We start from the raw sequence: 24378 nt of genomic DNA on the forward strand, positions 1-24378 counted from the left end.
TATAATATGGTAACACAACAAACATAAATCTAAACTGCGGTAAACTGTAATGCTACAATAATAAAGCAAATTTAAACGTACCATTGTTCAATTTATCCCATCTGGTTTTCATAGCACTGAGTTCGTTCTTCACATTTTGTTTGTCAATGTCGCAAGCTCCGACAAATGTCTCACCAAGCATCTTGTTATTTTCGAACTCTCCCGAGTGCTTCCACACTTCGTTCCTAAACGATGACAATTCCTTCAACTGCTTCTCGATGTCTTTGCGTCTGAAGGAAGTAGGGATCAAACTGTCCAATTTATCCTCCGCCTGTCGAAGCCAGGGAAGAAATACGTCTTGAGCTTTGTAATATTTCTTGCAATGCTCAGCGCAGGTCTGCAATCGGGTATGCCTTTCGACAGTATCCTTCTTCAAGCGATCCCATTGCGACTGCATCTTATCCAAGTCACGTTGCAGCGAGCGATTTTCAACTTTTTGAGACCGCGCAAGTATGTCGCGTCCTTTGTTTAATAGCATTATGACTTCGTGCTCTTTACCCATCACATTACGATAAACAGGCTAGAAATTATATTTTATTTTTGTTAATAGAACTGACAAGGTATAAGACGTATAAGTGAAAAAAATGGAAATTTTTAACAATATTTATGTGAATGTTATACATACCTCATGATGATCAAGTTGCTGTTGCAAGATTTCTCTGTCAGCAGACACAAGCAGCTTTTCCGACATATTTCCAAGTTCGTCCGCGAGCCATCCCAGAGTTCTGCTACAGGAGGCTTCGAATTGTCTTCCATCTCGCAGGTTACCTTCGATTTCTGCTTTCCTATGATCCAACTTCTTCTGCAAGTTGTTGTACATTTTGCCGACTGTGGTAAGCTTTCCTTGAATTTCGGATCTTGACGCTGGGTCACTCAGAACCTCGCACAGTTGTGCACCGGCCATCTCCGCGTCGGCTAACAACGGTCTCTGACCTTCTAGTTGTCTCTCCAGATTCTCGATCTTACGAAGCTGTTCTTCGGGATCCTTTTCAAGACTCAACTCGTCTAAATTGTCTGAGATTCCTTGCAGAGCATCTCGCAGACGGTTAAGACTGGCATCGAATTCACGACTAGTATCAACAGCATCTCCCAAACTCTGAGCCCTTTCGTCCAATCTTCCCACTTGATCTGCCCATCTCTGTAAAATGCTCTGCAACTTCGCGTTTATCTTCTGTCCATCTATCGAATCTATGGATATCGTGACAAGAATACTTTCTCCAACTTGTACCAGATGATCCAATTGCGGTTGCTGAGTTCTAAACTCCTCTCGCAAAACCTGCACTTGTTGCACTTGACTCGCGACCATACGGGGATCGGCCGAAATTGGTCCTAGAGCGCTCAACATACGCTCTTTAGCGCCGAGCCAGGAATTAAGACCATCGTACGTGTCGTAGAAGTCTTTAATATCTTCCAGGAATTTAATTCGATCCTTGCATCTGTCCGAAATCGATCTCCACCGACTGGCAACGTCTTCCATCTCGTCATTCAATCTATCTACACCGTATGCTTCTTTCTTACGTCTGACTAAATCACGCACTTGCGTTCGAGTACTGTCCAGTAGAGATTGTTTCTCGTACATTTCCTCGACGAGGGCCTTAACTTGTTTGACTGTTTTGTCTGCGTCATCTTTAGTTGCAGGCATACTTTCTTTAGGCAACTGCCGCTTAATCTGATAAAAAAATTTATGTAAATATATATATATATGTACAATTTTTATATATTGTTACGCCCACACTAATAAGGTCTCTAGGACTGACATAAGTTAAATCGAGCTGCGATCGCGAAGCATTTACATAACATCTAACTTGTCAAACTGTTGCCAAAAAATTTGAAATTGAGCTTTCAAGCCATTTAGACGCATTGTCTGTGTAGTAACAGCCTTTGAATAAATGAGTTTCTTTTCTATGAGTAGAGTTTATTTCCGTGTACGCAAGCACGAATACTTAGATGGACGGTGCATGCAACACACAAGCGTCTCCGGGCGTTATATTTTAATATGGTCAAATATTGCATTATAAAACATTCTAAAAAAACAAAAACACTACCTTGTCCAAGAATTGGGAGAGTACTTTCAAATGGTCCAGGTGTTTCTTCAATTCCTCCCTAATATTATCTAACTCCGTTTGGCGATCCGACAATCTGACACCGAGTAATCCGTATCTATGATTAATTTCCGAGAGCTGCTGTTGAACGGGCGATAATTCCTCTAGATGGAAACCATCTTGGCTCGAACGGCGGCTGCTGAATCCGCTGCTACCACCTGGGGAGACCGGACTTTGAACTGCGTAGGATTTAGTGGGTGACGGCGAGCGACCGTCTTGTGACATTCGCAGTACTACAAAAAAAATGACAGAAAAAAATGGTCAAACGTAACGAAAATGGTAATGATTGTGTGCTGAAAAAGATGTAATGTGAAAGGTATATGAGCTAGTTGTTATAACTGATAAGTTACATAAACTGGTAGCAATTGGTTCGCAAGAAACCAATGTGCACAGTTCACAAAATCATGCTGTCGAAAAGTATCTATGCAAAATCGCATATATGTGTAATAGCAATCGCAAAGATAATACCTGGTCTCTTCGTCGGACTAGCACTGCCACGTCGACGCGTTGGACTCTCGCCGCGTTCTTTCATCAAACTGTCGTAAGCGATACCAAGATCGTTGATTTTATCGACCGTATTGCCGTAATCGCGATACTCCTTTTGTATGGGCTTCAATTCTTCCTGCTGTATCTTCAATTTGTCCAGATCTACGGCGACCGGTTCGAGTCCTTGCACTTTGTTCTCCGTACGAGTAAGCCAATCGAGTACTTGATCCCGCAGTTTCTCGTACGCCGTGTGCTGTTCTGCCCTCGATTTGCACAATCGTTGTTTCTCGTCGAGCAGATTGTTCAGTTCCTTCCATTGAGATTCGAGCGCCTTGATCTTATCTCTAATCGCACCCGCTTCGGTTATATCCTTCTTGGAGATCAGATTCTTGCCGTTGCGTATAAGATCTTCGAAGCTTCCGCGCTGATCCTCACGCATGTCTATTAGCTGAGCCATCTTGGCCTCGCACTCCGACATGTCGAGCTTGTTCAAATCTCTCGAGTCGAGAATTTCCATCATATGCGCATACCAACTCTCGAACTTGGCCACATCTCCAAGGAACTCATTTAGGGCCTGCGCGATTTCGTCCAGGAATTCACCGCGTCTCAAAGACTTGTCCATCAGTTTCTCAAATCTGCTCTGCACATCTTTCAGCTTGCTCTCGATACGTTTGGCGATGCGAATGTTGCTCGAATTCAGGAGGAGATCCTGAGCATTCGCTGTGATAGTTTCTACACTCAAACGGTGGCTATCCAAATCTGCTTGTAGTAATCGCTGTTCTCTTTGTTGCTCTTCCAAACGTTCCTTCTGCAAGCTTGCCGGACGTTGGAGCGACCTACAATACGATTTGTTACAGTTAAAGATAAACTCAAGATAACACAGGATAATTCAGAAATAATAATTGTATCTATTCTATACTTACTTGAATTGACTTTCAACATTGTTCAGCCATGCAACCAGACTGTCCAATGCATCTTGCACTCCTTGACTTCTCACCAATGCTGTATCAAGTTCTTGGCACTTATCAGCCAGAGCGTTGCTCAATTGCTTGTACTTATCTTCTAATGCCCTCACGGGTTCCTCAAGCTCATTAGCTTCGTTCATCGTTAGTTGGCCTTCCAAAGAATGTAACAGAGCCTGAACGCTGTGTTTAGCGTTATCAATTAGACGCTCGTTGGCGAGGAATTCATTGTTCAACGCCTTGGCTTTGCTCAACTGATCCTCCACTTGTTTCGGTTCCGCGGCAACAGGTTCGGAGATAACTCTGTGCACTTTCGGCTCGACATCTCTCAACCATGTTCTAGCTTTTTCCAATGAATCGTGATAATCTCTCTGTTTGCCGCCGACTCCCGACAATCTGTCCGACAGGAGATTTGCTCGGGATAGTAGATCTTTGTATCGGGCTGTCGCGCTGGATACTTCCGCTCGTATCGGCGAGTCCTGGCTAGCTATGGGCTCTTTGTGCGGCAATCTTTGTGGCAAGCTGGTTCTGAAGTCGTTAAGAACTTGGAGATACTCTTTACTCTCATCAACGAACTTTTGCGCAGCCATTGTAATAAATCTCAAATCTGCTTGATGAGCGATGACATCGCTGATGAAATCGCGAGTCGTATCCGTGCTGCTACTTAGCTTGTTCAAATCGGACAAAGAACGCTCTTTATCCTCGAGCACGCTTCTGGCTTTGTCCAACCAGATCGAGAACGTCGTGAGTTCATTTCTGTAAAAGAACAAATCAGTTAATTCGAAAGATACTAAATTGTTCGGCAACTACGCAAGAGATACTGACTTAAACTTTGTTAATTCATCTCTGGCGCCAATGAGACGTTTCACTAATTTGTCAGTGCGATCTAACGCTTTGTCAAATCGAGTTTTCAGTGATCGACCGTTCTTCTCCAACGTAGACACTTCGTCGCTAGATAGCACGTTGCCGCCTGTCAAGACGACTTGTCGAATCTGATCTAGGCAGGATGAAACGGGTCGACTGTGCGATTCAAGATCCTCCTTTATTTCCTGCAAATAACATTAGATTTCGTATGAAATTACTCAATTTTATAAAATAGGTACATTTACACGAAATGACTAATACGAATTACAATTATGTTCTATTGCTTACTTTCATGATGATTATCTGCTTCCTCAACTCTTCTACATCTTCCTTGACGGTATCTTGATCCGCCAGTTTGTCCTCAACCTCGGAGATCCACTGCAGGAGCTTAGACAGCGTCTCATCGCAGAGCTTGTACTTTTCCTCCACCGCTTGCTAAAATTAAGTTAGAGGCAAACAATTCATTTCTATCTACTCGTGCGATCCATCTATTTCGCTACATCTAATGTGCTAGAATGAAAACAAAAGTAAATCATAAGAATATCGCCATCTTACCAATGACAATATAGGTATCGTATTAATTAAAGATTAAAGAAACGTAGGTAAGCTTACGACATATCTCACGCATGCAAACACAGGCACACTTTTAACGTACAAGTAAAATACAGTATTAAATGGTAGCTTTAATTTATCTGCAAGAACTGCATACTTTTCGTATCGGTTTTTTTTCATATGCAGTTTAAAGCATAAACGATAACAGTATGAAGATAACGTAATTGCGTAATAAAACACGTTCCAACAAGCAAATAAATTAAAACGCACAATGACGGAGTAACGATGTGATGATATACTGCATATAAAAATGTATATGATACAGTATGATAATGTATACAACGTGGAAGAAACTCCCGCTAACTCATGCTAGCGCGAAAACATAGGTTCGTGATAAGTAAACATAATCATACCTGAAAAAAAAGGAAAACATTTAAATGTATAATAATTATTATAACTCTGAACAGACAGATATTAAAAACTAGTTCGATTAAACGCATATTAATAAGTAATTTGACAAAATTAAGACAAGATATATTATACACTTGTTAATTGCATCGTAATGTGTTAATCGTACGAATATCTCGCACGGATCAGTAAAAAAAACCAACTGAGACTTCAAGAGCTATCCGTTATTATAACAAATTTTTTTTTAATTATTGAGCAATACATCAAGAAGTGCTAATGCGGTGCTTATAATTATTGCGTTGGTCTTGATTACCGTCAAGCATTTCACGTTACTTAACATTACGTTAAAAAAAATATTCTACCATCTACTATTATCTTATATATTTTAATGCAATCTTCTTTTGCGTATTATGAGGACACTTGATTATTACTGAATTTAATTTTCTATTCACCAATGCCTTTAATTTAATTGCCACAATCGTCTGTCACTTACATCCCGATTAAGCTAATGCTGAAGGATGATGAAAGGCAGAGAGCAACGACGTGATTATGGTTGCATGTCCTTTCAGCCAAATCCTTCTTCTTCTCGTATAAGCATTAATTTTGAATGAAAAATGGAGAAAAATGCCAATTTGCAATTTTTTACTCTGTACATGCATGCCGTACACATTAGTATGCTCAGTGAATGATTTATACTTTTTTTTCCAACCAAAGAAAATCATTAGCGTCCCATGAATGGATCGAGTGATCCAACATGTGATCCAGGATATTGAAAAATTGTTGTATTTTCTCACGAGTGTTTTTGAAATAAAATTATGTAGACGTAACTTTGAATTGCGCTGTACGTAAGACAATGGAAATTTCATCACGAAAAATAAGATAAGCGAGTTAAAATTATTAGATTAATGGTAAAATTATAGATTAACGATAAAATTATAGATTAATGCTACTTAATTTATTAAAAAGGGATTAGCGTTGTTGATGCGACAAAACTTGGCTTGGGATTAATGATATTCGTGGTGGAGGTATTGTTCATGATGCGATGTTCGATATTGTCCGATGGTCTGCAGATCGCCAATTGCATAAATGAAGAGCCCGAAGAAACGTACGCGGTGTCCGATTAGTGTTGTTCATGACGATGGCCGGCCTTTACTGAACCCACATTAAGGTGATGAAGGAAGGTAAGCACGAAGGTATGATGTATTATATGATGAGGATAGTTTGAGACAAACCGTTTGAAGCGAGCATTCCGATAAAAGGAAGCACGGGGATGATTCCTCTATGAAGTAGAGGAAGATAGAGACAAGATCAGAGCGAGAACGATTTTAATTTATGCCCTGCACATTTTAAATTATGCCATGCACATTGCGCGTATTATTTCCTCTTAATTGTCGTTCGAGATAAAAAATGTCATGCGAGTCAAAAACGAAGACTTAGAGATCCGTACGGGACCATCATGCCAACAAGCGGCTTTCCTCGCGAATGACAATGGCATAAAAATTCACAACAGACCCAAGGCAAGGCGAAATGTGACGGAAAGATACTCGCACGACAGTAAAACGTAATGTCGATACGTGTGGTAGCGTAATGATAATCACATCCTCTCGAAAGAAGCTGTTAAAGAATCGTGAGTGGAAAACAGTAGCAAACGTAAACTCGAGTGTGAGATAAATTGGAGAAACCCAAACAGCAAGGGGGAAAAAACGAACGGAGGATAAAGAAGAGTCAATCGGTGCGGGAGTCGCGGGGTTGTGTAAAAGGCATCTTTCTGGCTGATCCTACTTACCCTGGCTTCAGCGGCGAGTATATAACCCCGCTCCAAGGCCTTCACGAAGTCGATACTCTTGCCGTCTGTGTCCTCGACTAATCTGCCTCCTACGGAATCTACCTTCCCGCTATTCACTGCCTCTAACAGACTCGCGATATTACCCGTGAACGGATCTTTGATCACTGTGGTGGATGGATCGATCAGACCCGACTCGATTGCGTCCGCCAGCGTGAGGCGTCTACGGTCCAACACAGAAGTGACAACGAAGGGATCGTGAAAGCCGCCCGTGGTGGGATTGTAAAGACCGAACTGCAACGCTTCGATGAACGAAACGCCGTTTCTCGGGGTGATCAACAGGCCGATTTCCAGGGCCTTGGACAAACTGTACAACTTGGACGTGGCCGTGTCCAGCACATTGCCCTTTTCCGCGTCCATCATGCCCTTGCGGAACGCCTCCGGCAATTTTACCAGCTTCTTCTTTTGCGAGTCTTTAATCAACGCCGAGTCCGAGTCTACGATACCGAGACCGACCGCTTCCTTGAGTGTCAATTGTTCGTTCGAAATCGGATCCGTGAATTTACCTGATTCTAGCGACAGATACTCTTTCTCGACCGCCTCTTCGAAAGTGAGTGGTTTCCTAATAAATACGGTAACGTCGCCGAAACGCACGAAACGCGGTTCCCTTTTGCTTCCGCCGTTCAATTCAATAATACCTCTGACGGAAGGATCTACGATACCGTCCGCGATCGCTCTCACCGTCGTCACGAACCGACCGTTTCTAGGGTCTTTCACGACTGACGTGTTAGGATCAATCAGCTGGTAGTTGATCGCTTCTTCTAGAGTGCATTCTTTCACGTTTCTGTCGCCAAGTCCGACTTTGGGGGCTTCTAAGGGTGATCTATGTGCTATTTGTTGAGCCAGAGGTTTGTCGATCGTGACCAACAGACCTCTTTCCAAAGCTATATCGATATTAAAAGCACGCGTTGTCTTGGGGTCTAATATTCTTCCCCGCGACACATCGACCGTCCCGTCCTCGATACCCGTTAATAGCGACTTGATCTGTCCGGTCGTTGCATCCTTCAAGGCGGTAGTATCAGGATCTATGAGACCGCAGTTGATCGCCTGAAGTAGGTCGTGATACTCGTTAACAACAGGACTTGCGAATTTGCCACTGTCGCCACGGTAAAGGCGGCATTTGACCGTCTCCTCGATCGATAGGGGTGTCTTTGACGTGACGATGAAGCCCTTCTTCGCCGCTTCTTGGAGATTAATCGCTTTGTCGAGCTCGCGAATGACATACATGCCACGAATGTCATCGACGATGCCCGAGGAAATCGCTTCAGCCAACGGGATATATCTGTTAGACCTAGTGCATTTAACGATCGACGTTAGGGGGTTTATTAGATCCACTTGACATGCCTCGGCTAGCGTCAGTTTGCGATTGCTGGTCGGATGTACGAATTTGCCCGACGAGACGTCATACATGTTCATCAATATCGCCTCGTATAGGCCGAATCCCATGCTCTCTATGTCGACAATAAGACCGAGTTGCAACGCGACTGACAGCGAGACCGAGCCACTGGCGCCCGGTTCCTTGAACATACCGGTGCGCCTGTCGATTACGCCAGCACGACATGTCTCGGCCAATGACAACAAACGTTCGCCACGTTTGTCCCAATAGCAAGGCAATGTGGGACTGATTATGCACTTTCTCATCGCTTCATGCAATGTCACAGCTCTGCCTGTACTGGGATCAATAATCTTGCCCGTATTGTCATCGTACAAACCTTGGTGGATGGCGCGCTGTAAAGACACGGCAGCTCTACTGTCGACAATGAGGCCAGATTCGAAGGCGTCCCTCAGAGATACGTTCCTGTTACCTTTGCTCGGATCTTTGAGATAGCCAGTAGTGCCGTCCATGTAGTCCGATTGTATAGATTCCATTAGCGTCATTGTTTTCCAGATGCTGGACCTCGTATCCTTGACGGTAACAGAGTCAGCATCTATTAGATTCTTTTGAATGGCTTCCAGTACTGTTAGATAAATGCCCGTCTGCGGATCTAAAAATTTGTTGCTCCTCTCATCGAGAATACCCTTTGAAATTGCCTCGCTGAAGCTCATGGGTCTTCTTGTTTCGAGGAGCAAGCCACGCTCCAGTGCTTCCTGGAAATCTATAGGCGGTCCTCTGGCATGACTAACTGTCCCAGATTTGGGATCGACTATGGAGGTCTTAATAGCCTTGTTGAACGTCATCACATCACCGTTAGGATCTCGTACAATCGCGGTTGTGGCGTCTATAACGCCCATCTTAATCGCGCGATCAGTAGGAAGCTTCTCTTGAGTGTCAGGTACTGTAAATTGTCCGGTCTTCGGATCGTACAAGCCTTTGAAGACGGCGTCCGGTAGGGATATCTTGCGTTTTGCTGGCACTATAAAGCCGCGATCCAACGCATCGGTTAATGAAAGGGGCGCACTGGTACACGGATCCACTGCCGTACTGGTCTTCGCGTTAATAAAACCATGCTTAATAGCATCGCCCAGAGATATAATATCGTTGTTCCTCGGGTCTTTAATCGATGGACTGTCCCTGCTAATAAAGCCTTTCTCGATTGCTTCCTCTAAAGTACAATTATTGCCATCGATATTAAAAGTGCCGGATCTCTGATCGTAAATTTGAAGAGCTAAAGCTTCTTGTAGCGTCCACGGTTTTATGGTACTCAAGATGTATCCCTTCTCAAAAGCGACGTCCAATGTCATGGAATGCGGATAGGTTAATGTTCCTCTTACTAGATCTATCAGCTTACTTCCCTCTGCCTCGTTGAGGGGAACAACTCTATCCTTTCTATCGTCTTTTACCACTGTAGTAGAGCCGTTAACGTAACCAATGGCTAATGCCTTTTTCACCGTTAAATTTTCACCCGTCATAGGATTCAGAACGAGGCCAGTCTTCGGTGAATAGTATTCTTGGACAATCGCGTCGATCAGCGAAGGCACGAACGGTGTTGTGATAATCAAACCTTTATCAAGCGCGATGTCTAAAGATAAAAGCTCTCCGGCTTTCGTGTCACGCAAACGTCCTGTACTGGGAATCAACAAGTTCATCGTCAGCGCGTCGTCCAACGAGACGGACGAGCCGGCTTTCGTGTCTCCGATCTCGGTGATAAACGCATCGACGACGCTTCTACGAACACCCTCCTCGACATCGATCGATTGTTTTGTCAGAGGATCTTGTATTTTTCCCGTCTCGGCATCATAGTGACCTTGCCTAATAATAGCTTCCAACGAGATCGGCTTACGAGAAATGGGCATGATCAGACCTTGTAGGAACGCGGTCGTGATATCGATTTCCGTTCTTGTTTCTGCATTGATGACAACGTCCTTGCGAAGATCCACGATGCCGGTCTCCAGCGCCTCGGAAAACGGCACGATCTCGTCGGTGATCGGATTTCTCACGCCGAGCATGTCAGCGTCGATGAGTCCCGCATCGATAGCTTCGTTCATAGACAACGCTTGTCCCGTTTTCGGATCTCGAATCGTTCCTGTGGTGGGATTACATACGCCAATGTCGATAGCTTCTTGCAAGCCTAGGGGCTGAAATTCTGCGAGCTGTTCTCTCTCTGTTTCGTCCTCTGGTTCCTCCTTGATCCATTCCAAGCTCACCGCCTCGAAGAACGGTATCTTCTTACCGGTCTTCGGATCGACCATGTAAGCGACGTTTCTGTCTACAAGAGGCCGGCTGATTGCCTCGCGCAGTGTCACGTACAAGTCCGTCTTGGAAGACAGATCCTTGACGAGTACCCGATCGGGATCGAAAACCTTTAGATTCAGGACCAGATCGTTGAAGGATGTGACGTTACCCGTTTCCGGATCCAAGAATTTTTCTCTTACAGGATCGAACAATCCGAGTTCCGCAAGAACTTGAGGCGTTAATTCTCTTGTAATCATTACCGAAATATGCCTCGGCGTTTCTTCGTCCATAACTTGTTGCAATTCACCGTTATCCTCCATTTCTGTCTCTGTAATTTGGATATCTTCGATCATTTTTGCATCTAAAAGCACTCGTTTTTGCGTTTCCATTGTGCTTTCAATCTCGTGAGAATCGGCGCGAGATCTCTGAATAATTTGACTTGAAATAATAGTTGAAGGCGGACTCGATTCCTTCTTTGTCTCTTTAGATTTGCGATTCGAAATTGCATCGACAATTGCTTTACCAGCTAAGACTGGTGCTGCGACGACTGCCAGAAGACCCAGTTTCGTAGCTTCCGCTATGCTGATCGGACGATTCCTTTGATCCCGCATGGTCTTCATTTTTCCAGTGACGGGATCGAGCAAACCTTTCTCAACTGCCTCCCTGGTGGTGATAGATTCTTTGGTTTTCACGTTGTAAAGCACGGAATCGGGTTCGATTAGGCCCACTTTCATCGCTTCCGTCAAGTTGTAAGATTCGTTCGTCTCGGGATCTTTGAAAGTCCCAGTTTCTTCGTCGTAAATTTGCTCAACCGCCTCTAACACGGTTAGACTGTTGTTGGACGATTTCCTGGGCGTTCCAGATTCACTCATGCTAGATGAAGTATCGAGGATTCCTTCCTCGACGGCCTTAGCGATAGGCATTGTGGTACCAGTACAAGGATCAGTGTAAATGCCCTTCTTCATATCTACCAATCCTTTCTCCACCGCGTGATCGAAGGACATCTTGATGTCTTTCGTCGTGAATTCCTGCTTGGTTTCAGACTCATCCTTGATAATACCTCTTTGTCGGGCCTCTTCGATGGTGATAACATTACCGGTATTGATATCCTGTACTTCCATCGCGCTCTTCAATGCATAACCTGGCAAAAGTTCAACGGTCTTGGTGGTGATAGTGTGATACGATGTAATCGTCTCGGTAATGGCAGCTGTGTTTTCACCACGAGCCGGCTGTTTGATGATGAGCAGGCCGGATTCGACAGCCGCAACAATTGGAATTGGAGTTCCCGTAGTAGGATGGAAGAATACAGCGTTGTCTCTGTCGATCAATCCCGATTCTAAAGCTTTCGTTATTTCAATACTGTCTGGAGCCACTGGATACGGCAATGCCATAATAAAATCATCCTTTATAGCATCCTCCAGTGGCAAGTGTTCCCCGGTAATCGGATGACGTATTTCTTTCTTGCTAATGTCAATCAATCCACGTTTTAGCGCAACGGGGAACGTCATTCCTGCCGGTGGTAAATTAAAAGATTTAGCCGGTTCTTTTAACTCGAGAACTTTGTTCTCTATCGCCTTGACTAGACTCACGCTACCTCCTTGCGTCTTGACCAACAATCTTTCCGCATCGATTGTGTCGTTCGCAATGGCAGACTGCAACGTTTCGGAACGACCGTCAACGGTGAACATTACGTTAGACAGGGGATCCACTATCTCGCACACTATAGCCTCGTTGAGGGTGAGATGCGCGCCTGTTTCTGGATGAACGATTTTACCTTCCAAAGGATCTAGCAAGCCTTGCTTGTACAAGCTGTGTACAGACAAACTTTTCGCCAAAGGCACCAATACCTGCACGCTCTCTGGATCCAGAATTCCCCGATCGATAGCCTGCTTGATGCTAAGCACGTCACCTCTTTGTGGATCCACGATCTGTCCCTGATTAGCGTCTATCTGGTCGTCGCGGATTGCCTCCGAAAGAGTAATCGGCTCCCCTTTTTCGTTGCGCATCTTCTTCGCGAAGGTGTCCGCTGTTTCCACATCGATGAGACCGCTCTGCAATGCCTCCTCGACATTTACTATCCTCTTTCGCATTTTCTGCAGAACGATAGGTCTCGCTTCTCGTTCGGGACTCTGCGATAACGTTCTCGCTTTACCAATCGTAACTTGATATCTCGGCTCGACAGTCACTCGCGCTCTGGTCTTCGTGCCCAAATTTTCACCATCCGGAACATCACTGGCAGGTTTTGAAGTTGCACTCTTAGCGTCCTCCTTCGATACACGAACCTTTCCAGGTTCATCGTGTACGATATGTTTCGCGATAACTTTTTCATTCTCATCGGGTGTACCACTTGCGGATTCAATAATCGGCGAGGTTGCATTGTCGTCCATTGGAATGATGCCACGTTCAATGGCAACTTCTCTCGGCACTTTCTTACCAGTTACTGGATCTTTCACCATCGTTCTCTGTACCGCTTCTATGGCGGCCGCGGTGGCTGCAAGGGGAGCGCCAAGAACAGCTATCACTCCGAACTTTGCCGCGTCGATCAGAGATATCTTCCTGCCATCGTCGATTTTATATTCGTGCGTATTAACATTGAGAATACCACGGTTCACGGCGTCTGTCATGCTAATGACTTTACCAGTCGTTGGATCCTTGACGATTACGGCTGTAGACGGTATCGTTCCTTCGGAAACAGCGGCTAAGAGATTCGCGGATTTGCCAGTTTTCGTGGAGATCACTAAGGCCGTGCCCGGATCGTAAATCACTCCTTGAGTTACCTGCACCGGATCCGGCATAGACGTTTCGTCGCTGGTCTTTATCTCCATTTGCTGAGAAGGATCGCCAACACGCGTCAACTCCACTTTATCGGGCTTGCCCGAGACCCTCGTGACCTGAAGAAGCCTCTGATTGGTGTTATCACTATCCATGCTCGAGCCGCCTTCCAATATGATTAATCCGTTCGCGATCGCTTCTCTCATCGAGATCTTTTGCGGATAACAGTAGTGACCTGTGGAGTCTAGAATATTCTTCTCCAAGCTTCGCACCAAGGATACCTTTCTTCCGTTGTTGGGATCGATAACGAAGCCAGAATTCGAATTGATAATCTGCAATTTAATGCATTCTTCGAAGGAAACCAATCTGTCGGTGCCTGGAATTATAAAAAGACCCGTAGCAGGGTCAAATAGTTTCCTATCGATAGCTTCGGCGAGCGTCCAGCCATCCGTAGGTAATTCGAACACTCGTTTATCCGTGGAGATACGTTCGTTTTCTATGAATTTCATTATCTCCGATGCACGACTCGTAGTTGGTGTAACTGATGTGACTACTTCTATTTCCGTACCTTGTTTTTCATCACGTAAAGGTGATTTAAGTTTATGACTCATATGCGTTTCTTCGGACGAACTCGTTTCCAATGCTGCCTCGGACATCCACTTCGATTCGCTGACTTTTGTAAATGACGAGATTTCTTCGGCCGTTGAATCTCGCACAGAAGAAACAGAATCAGTCGTTGATGGCGCGATTATCATCGTAACCGAGGACAACTCTTTCGTCGGCGTAGACGATGCTCGCGGAGCGATCTCTTTGGTAATAATAGTAGTAACCGTGCCAATCGCTCTAGGTGGTGATTCGCTTCTTCTACTTCTAGGTACTTCGTCGATATTTGCCGTTAAGGTGCTTTCGAAAGTTGTCTGCGACGAATCTGGAGTACGTTCTCGCGAATGCACAACGCGATGGCGAACATCGTCACCTAGCAGGCTTTGCTCGAAGGCGTCTTCGATGGACATCGTCACTCCCGAATCGGGATCCCTAAATTCGCTTCTACTTTCGTCAATCAAACCGCTGCGCAGTGCTTCATCATAACTGATCTTGTAATCTCTCGTAACAATCTCGCCGGTGTGCAGAGTCGTCACGTATTTCTTGATGGTCTTTGTTACGGTCTGCGTGGTAACCGCGATGTTCAGTAAGCTGGTGAGCAGCGCGGCACCATCAGGAGTGATAAGTCCTCGCTTGATCGCCTCCTCCAAAGGTACTATTCTTTTGCTACGCGGATCCAATAATTGACCGGACTTCGGATCGAGTAATCCGAGCAGTACGGCCTCGAGAACGCTCACTTCACGTCCGTTCTCGGTGACGCCGATGCCACGGTTCAACATCTCCAACACTTCCGGCCTGATATAACCCTGCTCCTCTGCTTCGCTCAGCGAAACGGTCTTCCCGGTTTTCAGGTCGATCGTGAAGGTACCGCCAGACTTTGAACTGATCAAGCCTTTCAGCAACGCTGCATTCAGACTGATGTACTCGCCAGAAACCGGATCCTTGAAGCCATCGATATCGAAGATACTTTTTTGGGTCACCGACGTGATCAGGCCTTTCTCGACGGCCTGAGAGATAGGGAATTCTTCGGCCTTCAACGTATCGCGATACGTGCCATCGATTTTGATTATTCCGCTAGTTAAAGCGTCGGCTAACGTAATCATTTCGCCGGTTCGAGTATCTACCACGGATTTGATGGTCTCAGAGTCTAAAACGCCACGAGATATGGCCTCCAGTATCGTTAATTTGTCACGGTGCGCCGGACTGGCAATCTTGCCTTTGTCATCGATAATTTCCAAATCGCAACAATCCTTGAGCGTCATCGGCTTGACAATCAGTTGTCGACGACGAGCTTCCTTGAACGGCAGCTTCTCCATTGACAAACCATGCATGTATCTACCACTCTTGGCATTCAGTACACCGCGATTCATGGCCTCAGCCACCGTCACCTTGCTGTCGCTCCTCGTGTCCACGATCTCTTTCACGTTCGGATCGATAATACCCTTGTCGACGGCCTCGTCCAACGGATAAGACTCGCCAGTGATCCTATCGACGACGCGGCCGGTCCGATCGTCCACAAGGCCCTGCGATATTGCGTCGGAGAGCGCGATGGCATTACGAGTCACCCTAACGGTCACATCCACCTTAGTAAGATAGCCGCGCGAGTACGCCTCCTCGATCGAGATCCGCTCGCCGTTCTCGGCGACGACCTCCCCGGTGGCCGGGTCCAACAAGCCCTCTCTCATCGCATCGACAACGCTAAATCCCGTGGCGGCGGCATTACTCCCGCCACCGTTGTCGCGGCGTGCTGTCGTTACCTTAACTCGGTCCGCGATGTCGGCCCGTTCCGCGTCGCAGAGCTCCCGCTGGATCGCCTCGAGCAGAGACACCCGATGGCCCTCCTCGTTCACCCCGCATGGACCTAACAGCCGATCGGCTAGCGCCGCGTCGATGATACCGTCGCGAGCGGCCTCCTCGATCGACACGCTCGTCCTGCCATCGCTCGACGTCGCTATCCTACCGTTCCTAACGTCGAGGATCCTGAGCCGAATCGCCTCGCCTACGGTCAGGACCTCGCCGGTGCTCGGATCTACGATACCCCTAACATCAATCACGTTCTCTGCCTCGACAACACCCCCGTCGTCGACCCGCGACACCTTCCTAAGATCCCTAATCTCGCTACTAAACCCGCCGTCCACGACAGACGAGAACTCGTGCTGCTGTTGATGTCGCCTGCTGGAGCTCGTTGTACCCTCGTGCGAGCGCTTGAACAGGGTACCACCGGCGCCGACGGAAACGGCGCCCGGGCTGACGGTCTCGCCATTAGGACAATATGCGGACTGGTCCGCGTTGTAATTGCGCTTCGAGGTCTCGCTCGAGAAAGTCGTCTCGGTGGACTCATGCCTCTCGGAGGTGTATCTGCGGCAAGAGCCATCGAGAAGTGAACGTCGGACCGAAACGCACCTCGTATCGTGCAACAAAGCTTTAGACCCATTTCTTAAATATGGACCTAATTGGAGAGTAAGCACCTATCGGTGGAAATTATATAGCGGACAGGGGGTACTTCTCTAGTACGCGGATAGGCGGGACTCCCAACTTCTAACGCAAGTCATACTCACTGCGATTGAGTGTAGTGTGTAGTTGTGGATGTGTAACGCTCCTCGCTAGTAGTGCTTTCATATATGTTGAACTCTGTGCGGAACGTCCGCAGCGGCCTTTGTTCTTGAAGAACACGCTGAAAGTAAACATTTTGCGACTTGCAGGAAACATATCTAGTCATGCGTTCTACGTACATTTATTAGCTATACGAGTATATCCATTGGTTTCTACGTTGAATATGACGTTTAGAATTCGCGGAGTCGCACTCTTCAGCGAGTGCAATTTCAGTTTTTATTCAATAAAGACACGACAAAAGAATAATGATTGTCGATACGTTCCTACTTTGAATCAAACTTCCATTGCGGCAAAATTTAATTCTCGAAAGTGAATCCACTATTCGCGACAACTGCTCGGGTAAATTATCAGACGCCGTCCTTTTAAAAACGCCGGGTACATCTGGGTCAATCTGTCGATCTTCGATACCTAAGGCCGATTAACCACGTCATCCACGCTGTAAATCGTCCGCGGAGACTTCTCGCGTGCATTTAAATGAGTCAGCCCGCGGTGCACAAGTTTACATGCGGCGAGACCAGCGTATAATTGGACCACGTGCCGCCCCGCGATCTTTCAGCCGAGACGGGGATTCTTAAATATAGCATTGCTCACGCACGCGCCGAACGCCGAAGCCACTCTTACGCAAAATTTTATCCGGCACAACGCGCGCCTTGCCTTTAATTACCTAATTCCGAACGAGAGGCATCGCATGCTTAAACGCGCAATTTTGGACGTGAGTCCAACTCCGACCTTGCCTCACCGTCGTAGGCGTCCGTGAGTCCGCGTCACCTGCTTATGTCATCGCGAAGACGGATGCTGTCGTCCCCATTGTCAACTCGTGAACCCAGGAAAACATGGAAGAACACGTGTGACTCGACACAAGCCGAAGAACGAGCCTTGAAATCCCGATGGAATATAATTCAGTTGCGCGGAAACATTATACACAATTTATACGCGCATAAATTTTCACGCGAGATTTTAATAATCGAGCAGCCACGTCCAATATCAAACACGAAACGCGGATAAAAATATTTGACACAAATCGCCGGATTGACTGCAAAACCCATGAAGAATATCACGAAGTCGCCGCCACTGCGCGAATAAATTGACGGAGATTAAATCAGTGTCAATATTGCTTAAATAAAAAATAATTTACAGCAGTCTGTATGAATGTACGTGTCCCAAGCTCGTTAAAAAAAACTTTCCTTCTCCTCGATGACAGCATTAATTCTATACGGATGAAGCGATCCGTGCTAATAAAAATAAAACTTAACAAAGTACACACGAAAAATATTAACAGCGACCGTGAAGCAATCCGTGGCGGATTTAACTGCATCGTAAATTTACCGACCGAAGAAATTACGTCTGATTGATGTGACCGTCGGCCTTCGGGCGATCGATCGTCCACATATCAGTTGCACAATTATGTTAATGAAAAATGAATTTACTTGCTTTCGGTGTCGCGCAGTTTGCATATCCGAAAAGTAGTCGGGAAGTCGTTCAACTTGGCTAGATAATAACATACACACATATTTCGCGTCTTATTGTTAGGCAATCTCGTTTGACACACGTGGCTTCTCGTGCCCGTTAATGCGGGAGTCATTTAAAATTGTTTACGATGTCGCGCGATAAATGGAAATCAAACGAAAACGGTCGTTTTATCTCTAGAGCGTCAACTATAATCTTCGAGTTCCAAACGACTGGAGATCAAAACATTTCTAACGGGTTATTATCGGGGAAAGAGTTGCGACACACACACATTTGTGATACGCAAAAGTAAAATAAATAAATTCCATAATCTAGAAGATCCCGTCGCTCTCTTTCTCTCTTCTCTCTCGAATCCACCGACCGGTTTCTGGGTCGCTCTGTGCACGCGTTAAAATAAGAATCCCCTATTAGACACGGCGAGTACAGCGGGTTTTAAAGACACGAGAGCTACCCTGGGAAAAATGACACTGCAGAAGGCAGTGCTACGTGCGCAACGCGTGCGAAAATGCATATTTTTGCAGTTCTTGCACATAAAACTGTCCTGGAGCTCGATCACGAATCCTTTTTTCTAGGGTGTACTCGTGAAGAGCAAAAATTTTCGTCAGTCTATTCAATATTTGTTAATGGAAATTTTCACTTTTCACGAGTTCACGTTTGAGGGGAAGATTTGTGATTAAGACCAGTATTCATAGTCAGATCTTATATTCAAGACTGTCTCATCATCTTTAGATACTCCGTAGCCAATGGAATGTCCCGTACAGCATCTTTAGATAAATTCAAGCCGGTCTTGAATGTAAGATCTGACTATAAATATTGGCCCAAGTCTCTGATCGCGAAAACCGATTCCCAGTGAAAATCGCACTATCGATAAGGAGTCGACGAGTGGACGGTTTTTACCTTGTCGAAGCGTAATTAATCGCGTCGCACAGCGTCGAGCTGATAAGAGCGTATCAGACACGACCGAGTCGAACGCTAGCGAGAGGCTTGACGAGCGTCGCAGTCCGTATATGCAAAAGAATATACAAGAATTGATATGCACAAATAAATGTGAAAAACAAATAAAGCTTAAGCCCAGGTATTTTCGTTCCTCGCTTAATTTCGAAATAAAAACACACGTCAATCGGCCCGTTCAATCGTTAATATTTGCCGCGAATATATAAGAGTTTATAGCTCGGCCGGTTTATTTCATCATAATATAAGCGTGTGCGCGCGTATATTTGCATTTCACGATAAAACCCGAGCGCGAATATAGACGTCGTCTGCAATAAAGTAGCGTGGGTCCATGAATATGCATGTCAGCAATAAAGTAGTAACAATAAACGCCGGCCGCGAGATATTCACTTATGCGAGTTCACGCGACGATAGCCGAGCTAAGCGTTCGCAAGTGGCAAATAAGACCGCAAGAAGTATCGCCAGATGTATCCAGAGCATCGCGAAGATCAAAGGATTCTTCGCGAGTAATCTCTTTTTTTTTTGTAAAGACCTGTGTCCACGACGCTAGAACTTGGCCCAAGTTCTAGCTTCGAGAAATGTGTAGCCAATCAACTTGCAGCTGTTCCATAAAAGCTTAAGAACTTGCTGAACGACAATAAGTTCTCTTTGAGAACTCCGGAAGCGATAATCCTCTCGTAAAAACGAGAGTTATTGAACAAAGAACGATTTTAAACGCGTCAAGTCTTAGGCAGATATGTCGTAGAGACTCCGCAGCTGATCCGTCACTTCGTCCGAGGACCACGGGAGGCAAGAAACACTCACGATCACGCGTCTCGACTAGTTTTGGCATATGTTAGCCAACAGCCCTGAAACCTCGCCACATTTTACAACGATTACAAAATGTCCAAACGCACTTAAATGACGTTCCGATAACAAAACAGACGTGAGAACTTCCGTACCGCCGTGGTCCCCACTTGTCAAAGTCGACGGACAGCTTCCACGATTCCCGCCCCCAAGCACGTGACTCGATCGACACCTCATGGGTGTCATCCGAGGTGTTCCGAGGACGTCTCGCCCCGGCGATAAAATGGTCTCGCAATCGGCAATTTGCCACTCGTTCGGAGTCACCTCGCCGGTGTCCTCCGGCTTCGCCGACTGGTACCGGCTGTATCCCGTTTCCGGGACACGCGGCCGTCCCTCCGTACCTTTCGCACGATCATCGTGATAGCTCATCGGGGCACGTCGGAGCGAAATCGCTCTCGCGGGTCTATCGCGCTCACGACGACGATGACGACGACGACGTCTCTTAATCGTTCGCACGACCGGCGAGCATACTCGACGGGCGATACGGTCAGCCGTGCAACCGACGGTCCCTCACTGCGGCGGCTCGTCTCTCTCTCCACCGATGACGCCGGTCGTCGGAGGAGACGCGAGTGGCGGCGCCGACGCACCACCGGTCCAGTGGCGTGGGTGCCTAACTGGCAAGTCCGTTCAGGCCGTTCTAGGATCCCCGGAGCTCTCCTTCTGTCTTACGCGAGTCAGAAATCGGCCTCGCTCGATTCAACGAGCCGCATTCTGATGCGTCGTTAATTTCGATTGCGCAATCGACCGGCGGCTCCATTTCACTCTCGAGGGCGAACGCGTTTCGCATTTTCGGCGATCGCTAGCTGACGCGAGTCGGTCGTAGCTCGTTTAACATTTCTGGTCACACACGGGTGCTCCTGGAGGTCGTAAATACACCGCGGAGCTTAGATCGCGGCGGTGAACGATGCGTTAAGAATTAAGAACATCACCGAAGACTGATGGTCTTGTCTCTCGATTAATCTTGACTGACGCTCGCGTCGCAGCAGGAGTTTGAAATTTATTTTTAAAACACGTCGCGCGTATCACTGATCCCTTCATTTTCAAGTTTAATTGGTAAAGCAAAATCTTCATCAAAATAAAACGACGAAAAGACGCCGAGATTTGCTAAGGAGCGCGGTGAAATTAATAAAAATGTATGTCATCAAATTAAACGTGCAAAATTTAATGAAGATATAGTCGTCTTCGTGTCTCGGATCGAACCAATTGCAATTGCCCGACACCTTGCGGGGCCTCAACAGGTGTAAACGCGCCACTGCATTTTCGTTTCGACCTCGCGCCAGCACTATCGATCCCGCCGCGCGAGACTCGGCACAGTAAGGCGGGAAAGATGAAAAGCCGCCGTTAATCGGAGGCGAAAGTCGGTCGCGTGTCAAAACGGCTGTCTCGCTCGATCACGAACCGGGGGGGTATAAATCTCCGAGGTATCGGCGTGACGGACGTGATCCTCGACGACGAGGACGGCGCGCGCGAACCGGTCGCGATTAAAAAAAGATTAACGGAAAAAAATGTATCCGCACACCTTCCGGCGGTACGCCTGGCGGGACGCGTAATAGTACCGAGAAAAATAGTCGCTATTTCTGAAGTCGTCGTCATTCGGAATATAATTATACCTGCGGGAGAGACGTGGGCACGTACGCGCGGATTCTCGAGTGAGCTTCATAAGAGCGCCCCTTCATCGCCGCTCATTAATTTCAGCTCGTGTCACGCACGCGGTTGCCGAGGCCGAGGAATCTCGGTCGAGTCATTTCAGGCAGAGGATCCCACGTTCCGCGAAAAAGCGCTTCTTTCAATTGCGGATACTGACCGATTGTCGCGAGCACTATCTTCGAGGAGCGCTGTGATATCTGAGAGCACCTTCATACTCTTGTTTATCCCGCATGTATATCGAGTTATACCATAGTACTGCGATTTTTCAGTGATAATTTTGGTATATTAGAAAACAAAGAATTTGACGTTTAACGCAAAATATATTTTCCATCATTAACTGTAGCTTCTCTCCACCTTGGTCTTGAATTTTCAACTCTTGGCTTACTAGTAAAATGTATGGTAAAATTTAAAAACTCATAAAATTCTTTGAAATGCCGTGTTATCCCCCAAAAAACTCCACATTAACATTAACGCTATTTCTTTACTATTCCGTAATTAACATTTTCTCTCCCACCGTGTGGATCGATACGGGATTCGTATCCCGAACGACTTTGACGTAATAAATCACCTTCGCGTGATTAGAAATAGTTCGAATTCGTTATCGCGCGATGAGCCGCTCGAACGTCGAAGTGTTACGATCGAGGGTCTAACAGCCTCGCGGATTCTCGACGTTCGCCCATCAGCAATGCAAATCGCAGGCCTTGCCGTGGTTCGGTATTAATTCCGTTTCAAACGTTTCGACACCGGCACACGTGGCGAAGGTTAAACCTAATCTAAAATATCCGACCGCCCACTTCGCCTACGGCCCTTCAAAGCTGCCTCGATTGCTCAATAACAGCGATATAAAATTCACGCGTGCCGGCTGGGATCCTCTTGGAGAACAACTCTCTGACTATCGCACGAACGAATTATTTTACTTGCGATGAACAATTTCTAGAAAAGTATCGAACAACAGAAAAGTGGAACAACTGTTTCCGTTTTTCGTTCGCTGAAGAAAACCCCCCAAGACTCCGCCGGTGAAATATATATAATAGTCTACTTTCACAGGCGCGGGTCTCTCGAGAGAAACCACAGGCCGAAGAGGAAAAGAAAAATGTAAAACTCACCTGCAGGGAAGTGTCCTCGGGATGTAGTAGTGCCAGCTGCCTGACTCGCTCCTCAAGGAGGCTCACGAGGGTCGTGTATCTTCGGTTCAGGGTATCTAGATCGCGCGCAACATTATCGACCGTAATAACGGAATCTCTCCGCGGCCTCTTCACCGATGCGTCCAACGACGGGCAGATATCTTCCAATTGTTCTTTGAACGCTCGGAGCCTTTGTCCGTAAATCTAGGGGTTTCCGGTTAGTCCGTTATGGTTAGTGCAATTAGATCGGTGTGTGTGTGTGCGCGCACGGCAATTACCGTTAGCGGTTCCGAAAGCGACAGCGAAAGACGAGGCGTTGAGACCGCGACGGGCGCGCGCGGCGTTACCGCGCGCGGCCTGCGATCTTCGTGATCTTTCGACAACCCAATGTGGTACTTCCAATACGAACAAGTGCGTGTTAATGGTAACTGCCGGTTACACCCGTGGATCACGTTAGTTTAAACGAAATAATTTCGGGGCTACCTCGTAGTCGCGCTAAGGATAAGCAGCGATTAATGAGGTCGCGCTGCAATTAATATTGGTAAAGAGTAGGGAGATGCGCCGAATTCGTGCCAAAATGTAGTCGTGAGTAGTCATCGTGTGTCTGTGAATTTTCCTATTGATTGGTATTAATTGGTCAGGCATCACCTCGCTGCTGCGCATGCCATACCTCACTGGGTTATCTGCGATTCCAGCGTTTCGGGGGAAAACATCAGTCGCATTGTGTTAAGCGCCTAAGCGATATGCGGTATCTAGGGTTTACAAAAAATCAGCACTAAGTCGCCGCTAAAGGCGAGCTCGTGCAGCTCATTCAGTCGTGCTTCTGATGTAACCGATGTTAACGAGGTTGCCGTTAAAGTTAAAAAAGGAGAGAAAGGCCAGTGATATTATTACAAATGCGCGCTGCCTGTAGATCGTGTCGTCTACGTTACATAAGTGAGTGTGTTTACTTAATGAATGGCAGTTAAGTTGGGTTTGTGCCGTTCAATGGCACGGGGCCCGGACGCAAATAAAGAACTTTTACCGCTAGAAAAACGGACGTCGCCGTGAGAGGACGGTGGGAAAGGACCGCAGCAGAAATTCGACTGTAAAAGAACGTTCATGTTTACATACAGCAGATGTAACGCGTCTCAGTGCGCCTTGCGTCTGCTAGCGTCGTTACTCCAGAAAAAGCGGCCGCTCCGACGAGACGCTAAACGGGTAAAAGATTTCGTCGCGCGCATAATTTCTGAAAACCTCGAGGCGCGTACAATGGACTGTGATGAGACCTGTATGTATGTAAGACACACGCAGAACTCCATTCATGCAGGCATTCACACCGTAAGCTAAGGCTACCTATAAGGCTTACTAGCACCGAATTACACACTACGATCCACAAGTCCTTACCTTGCCCTCGCGAATCAGTCTACCGCCCGTGAGATTCACCGCCTCGATTGCCGGTGTGCGATCCAACACCTTGCTGAGCAGATTCTGAAAGGCCATAAGA

At 46.5% G+C, this 24378-nt stretch overlaps 1 protein-coding gene across 21 annotated transcripts in view; it reads right to left on the reverse strand.

Annotated features, from left to right (window-relative positions):
* LOC105560631 (microtubule-actin cross-linking factor 1) overlaps positions 1-24378 on the reverse strand; it is a 109200-nt gene that overhangs the window by 20953 nt on the left and 63869 nt on the right. For 11 of the 21 annotated variants that reach the window (XM_012009888.1, XM_012009897.1, XM_012009890.1 and 8 more), the window contains exons 1-8: positions 7200-15993; positions 4742-4888; positions 4415-4638; positions 3551-4345; positions 2610-3463; positions 2085-2374; positions 665-1708; positions 82-559 (exon numbers count right to left, since the gene is read on the reverse strand). In XM_012009888.1, coding sequence (XP_011865278.1) covers positions 82-559; positions 665-1708; positions 2085-2374; positions 2610-3463; positions 3551-4345; positions 4415-4638; positions 4742-4888; positions 7200-15929 — 12562 coding nt within the window. In that variant the 5' untranslated portion in view covers positions 15930-15993. The other 10 variants (XM_012009904.1, XM_012009903.1, XM_012009907.1 and 7 more) reach the window with 3 other exon arrangements.

The sequence above is a fragment of the Vollenhovia emeryi genome, unplaced genomic scaffold (assembly GCF_000949405.1).
Source record: "Vollenhovia emeryi isolate VEMERY1.0 unplaced genomic scaffold, V.emery_V1.0 DF939226.1, whole genome shotgun sequence".
In the NCBI taxonomy this organism is placed as follows: Eukaryota; Metazoa; Arthropoda; class Insecta; order Hymenoptera; family Formicidae; genus Vollenhovia; species Vollenhovia emeryi.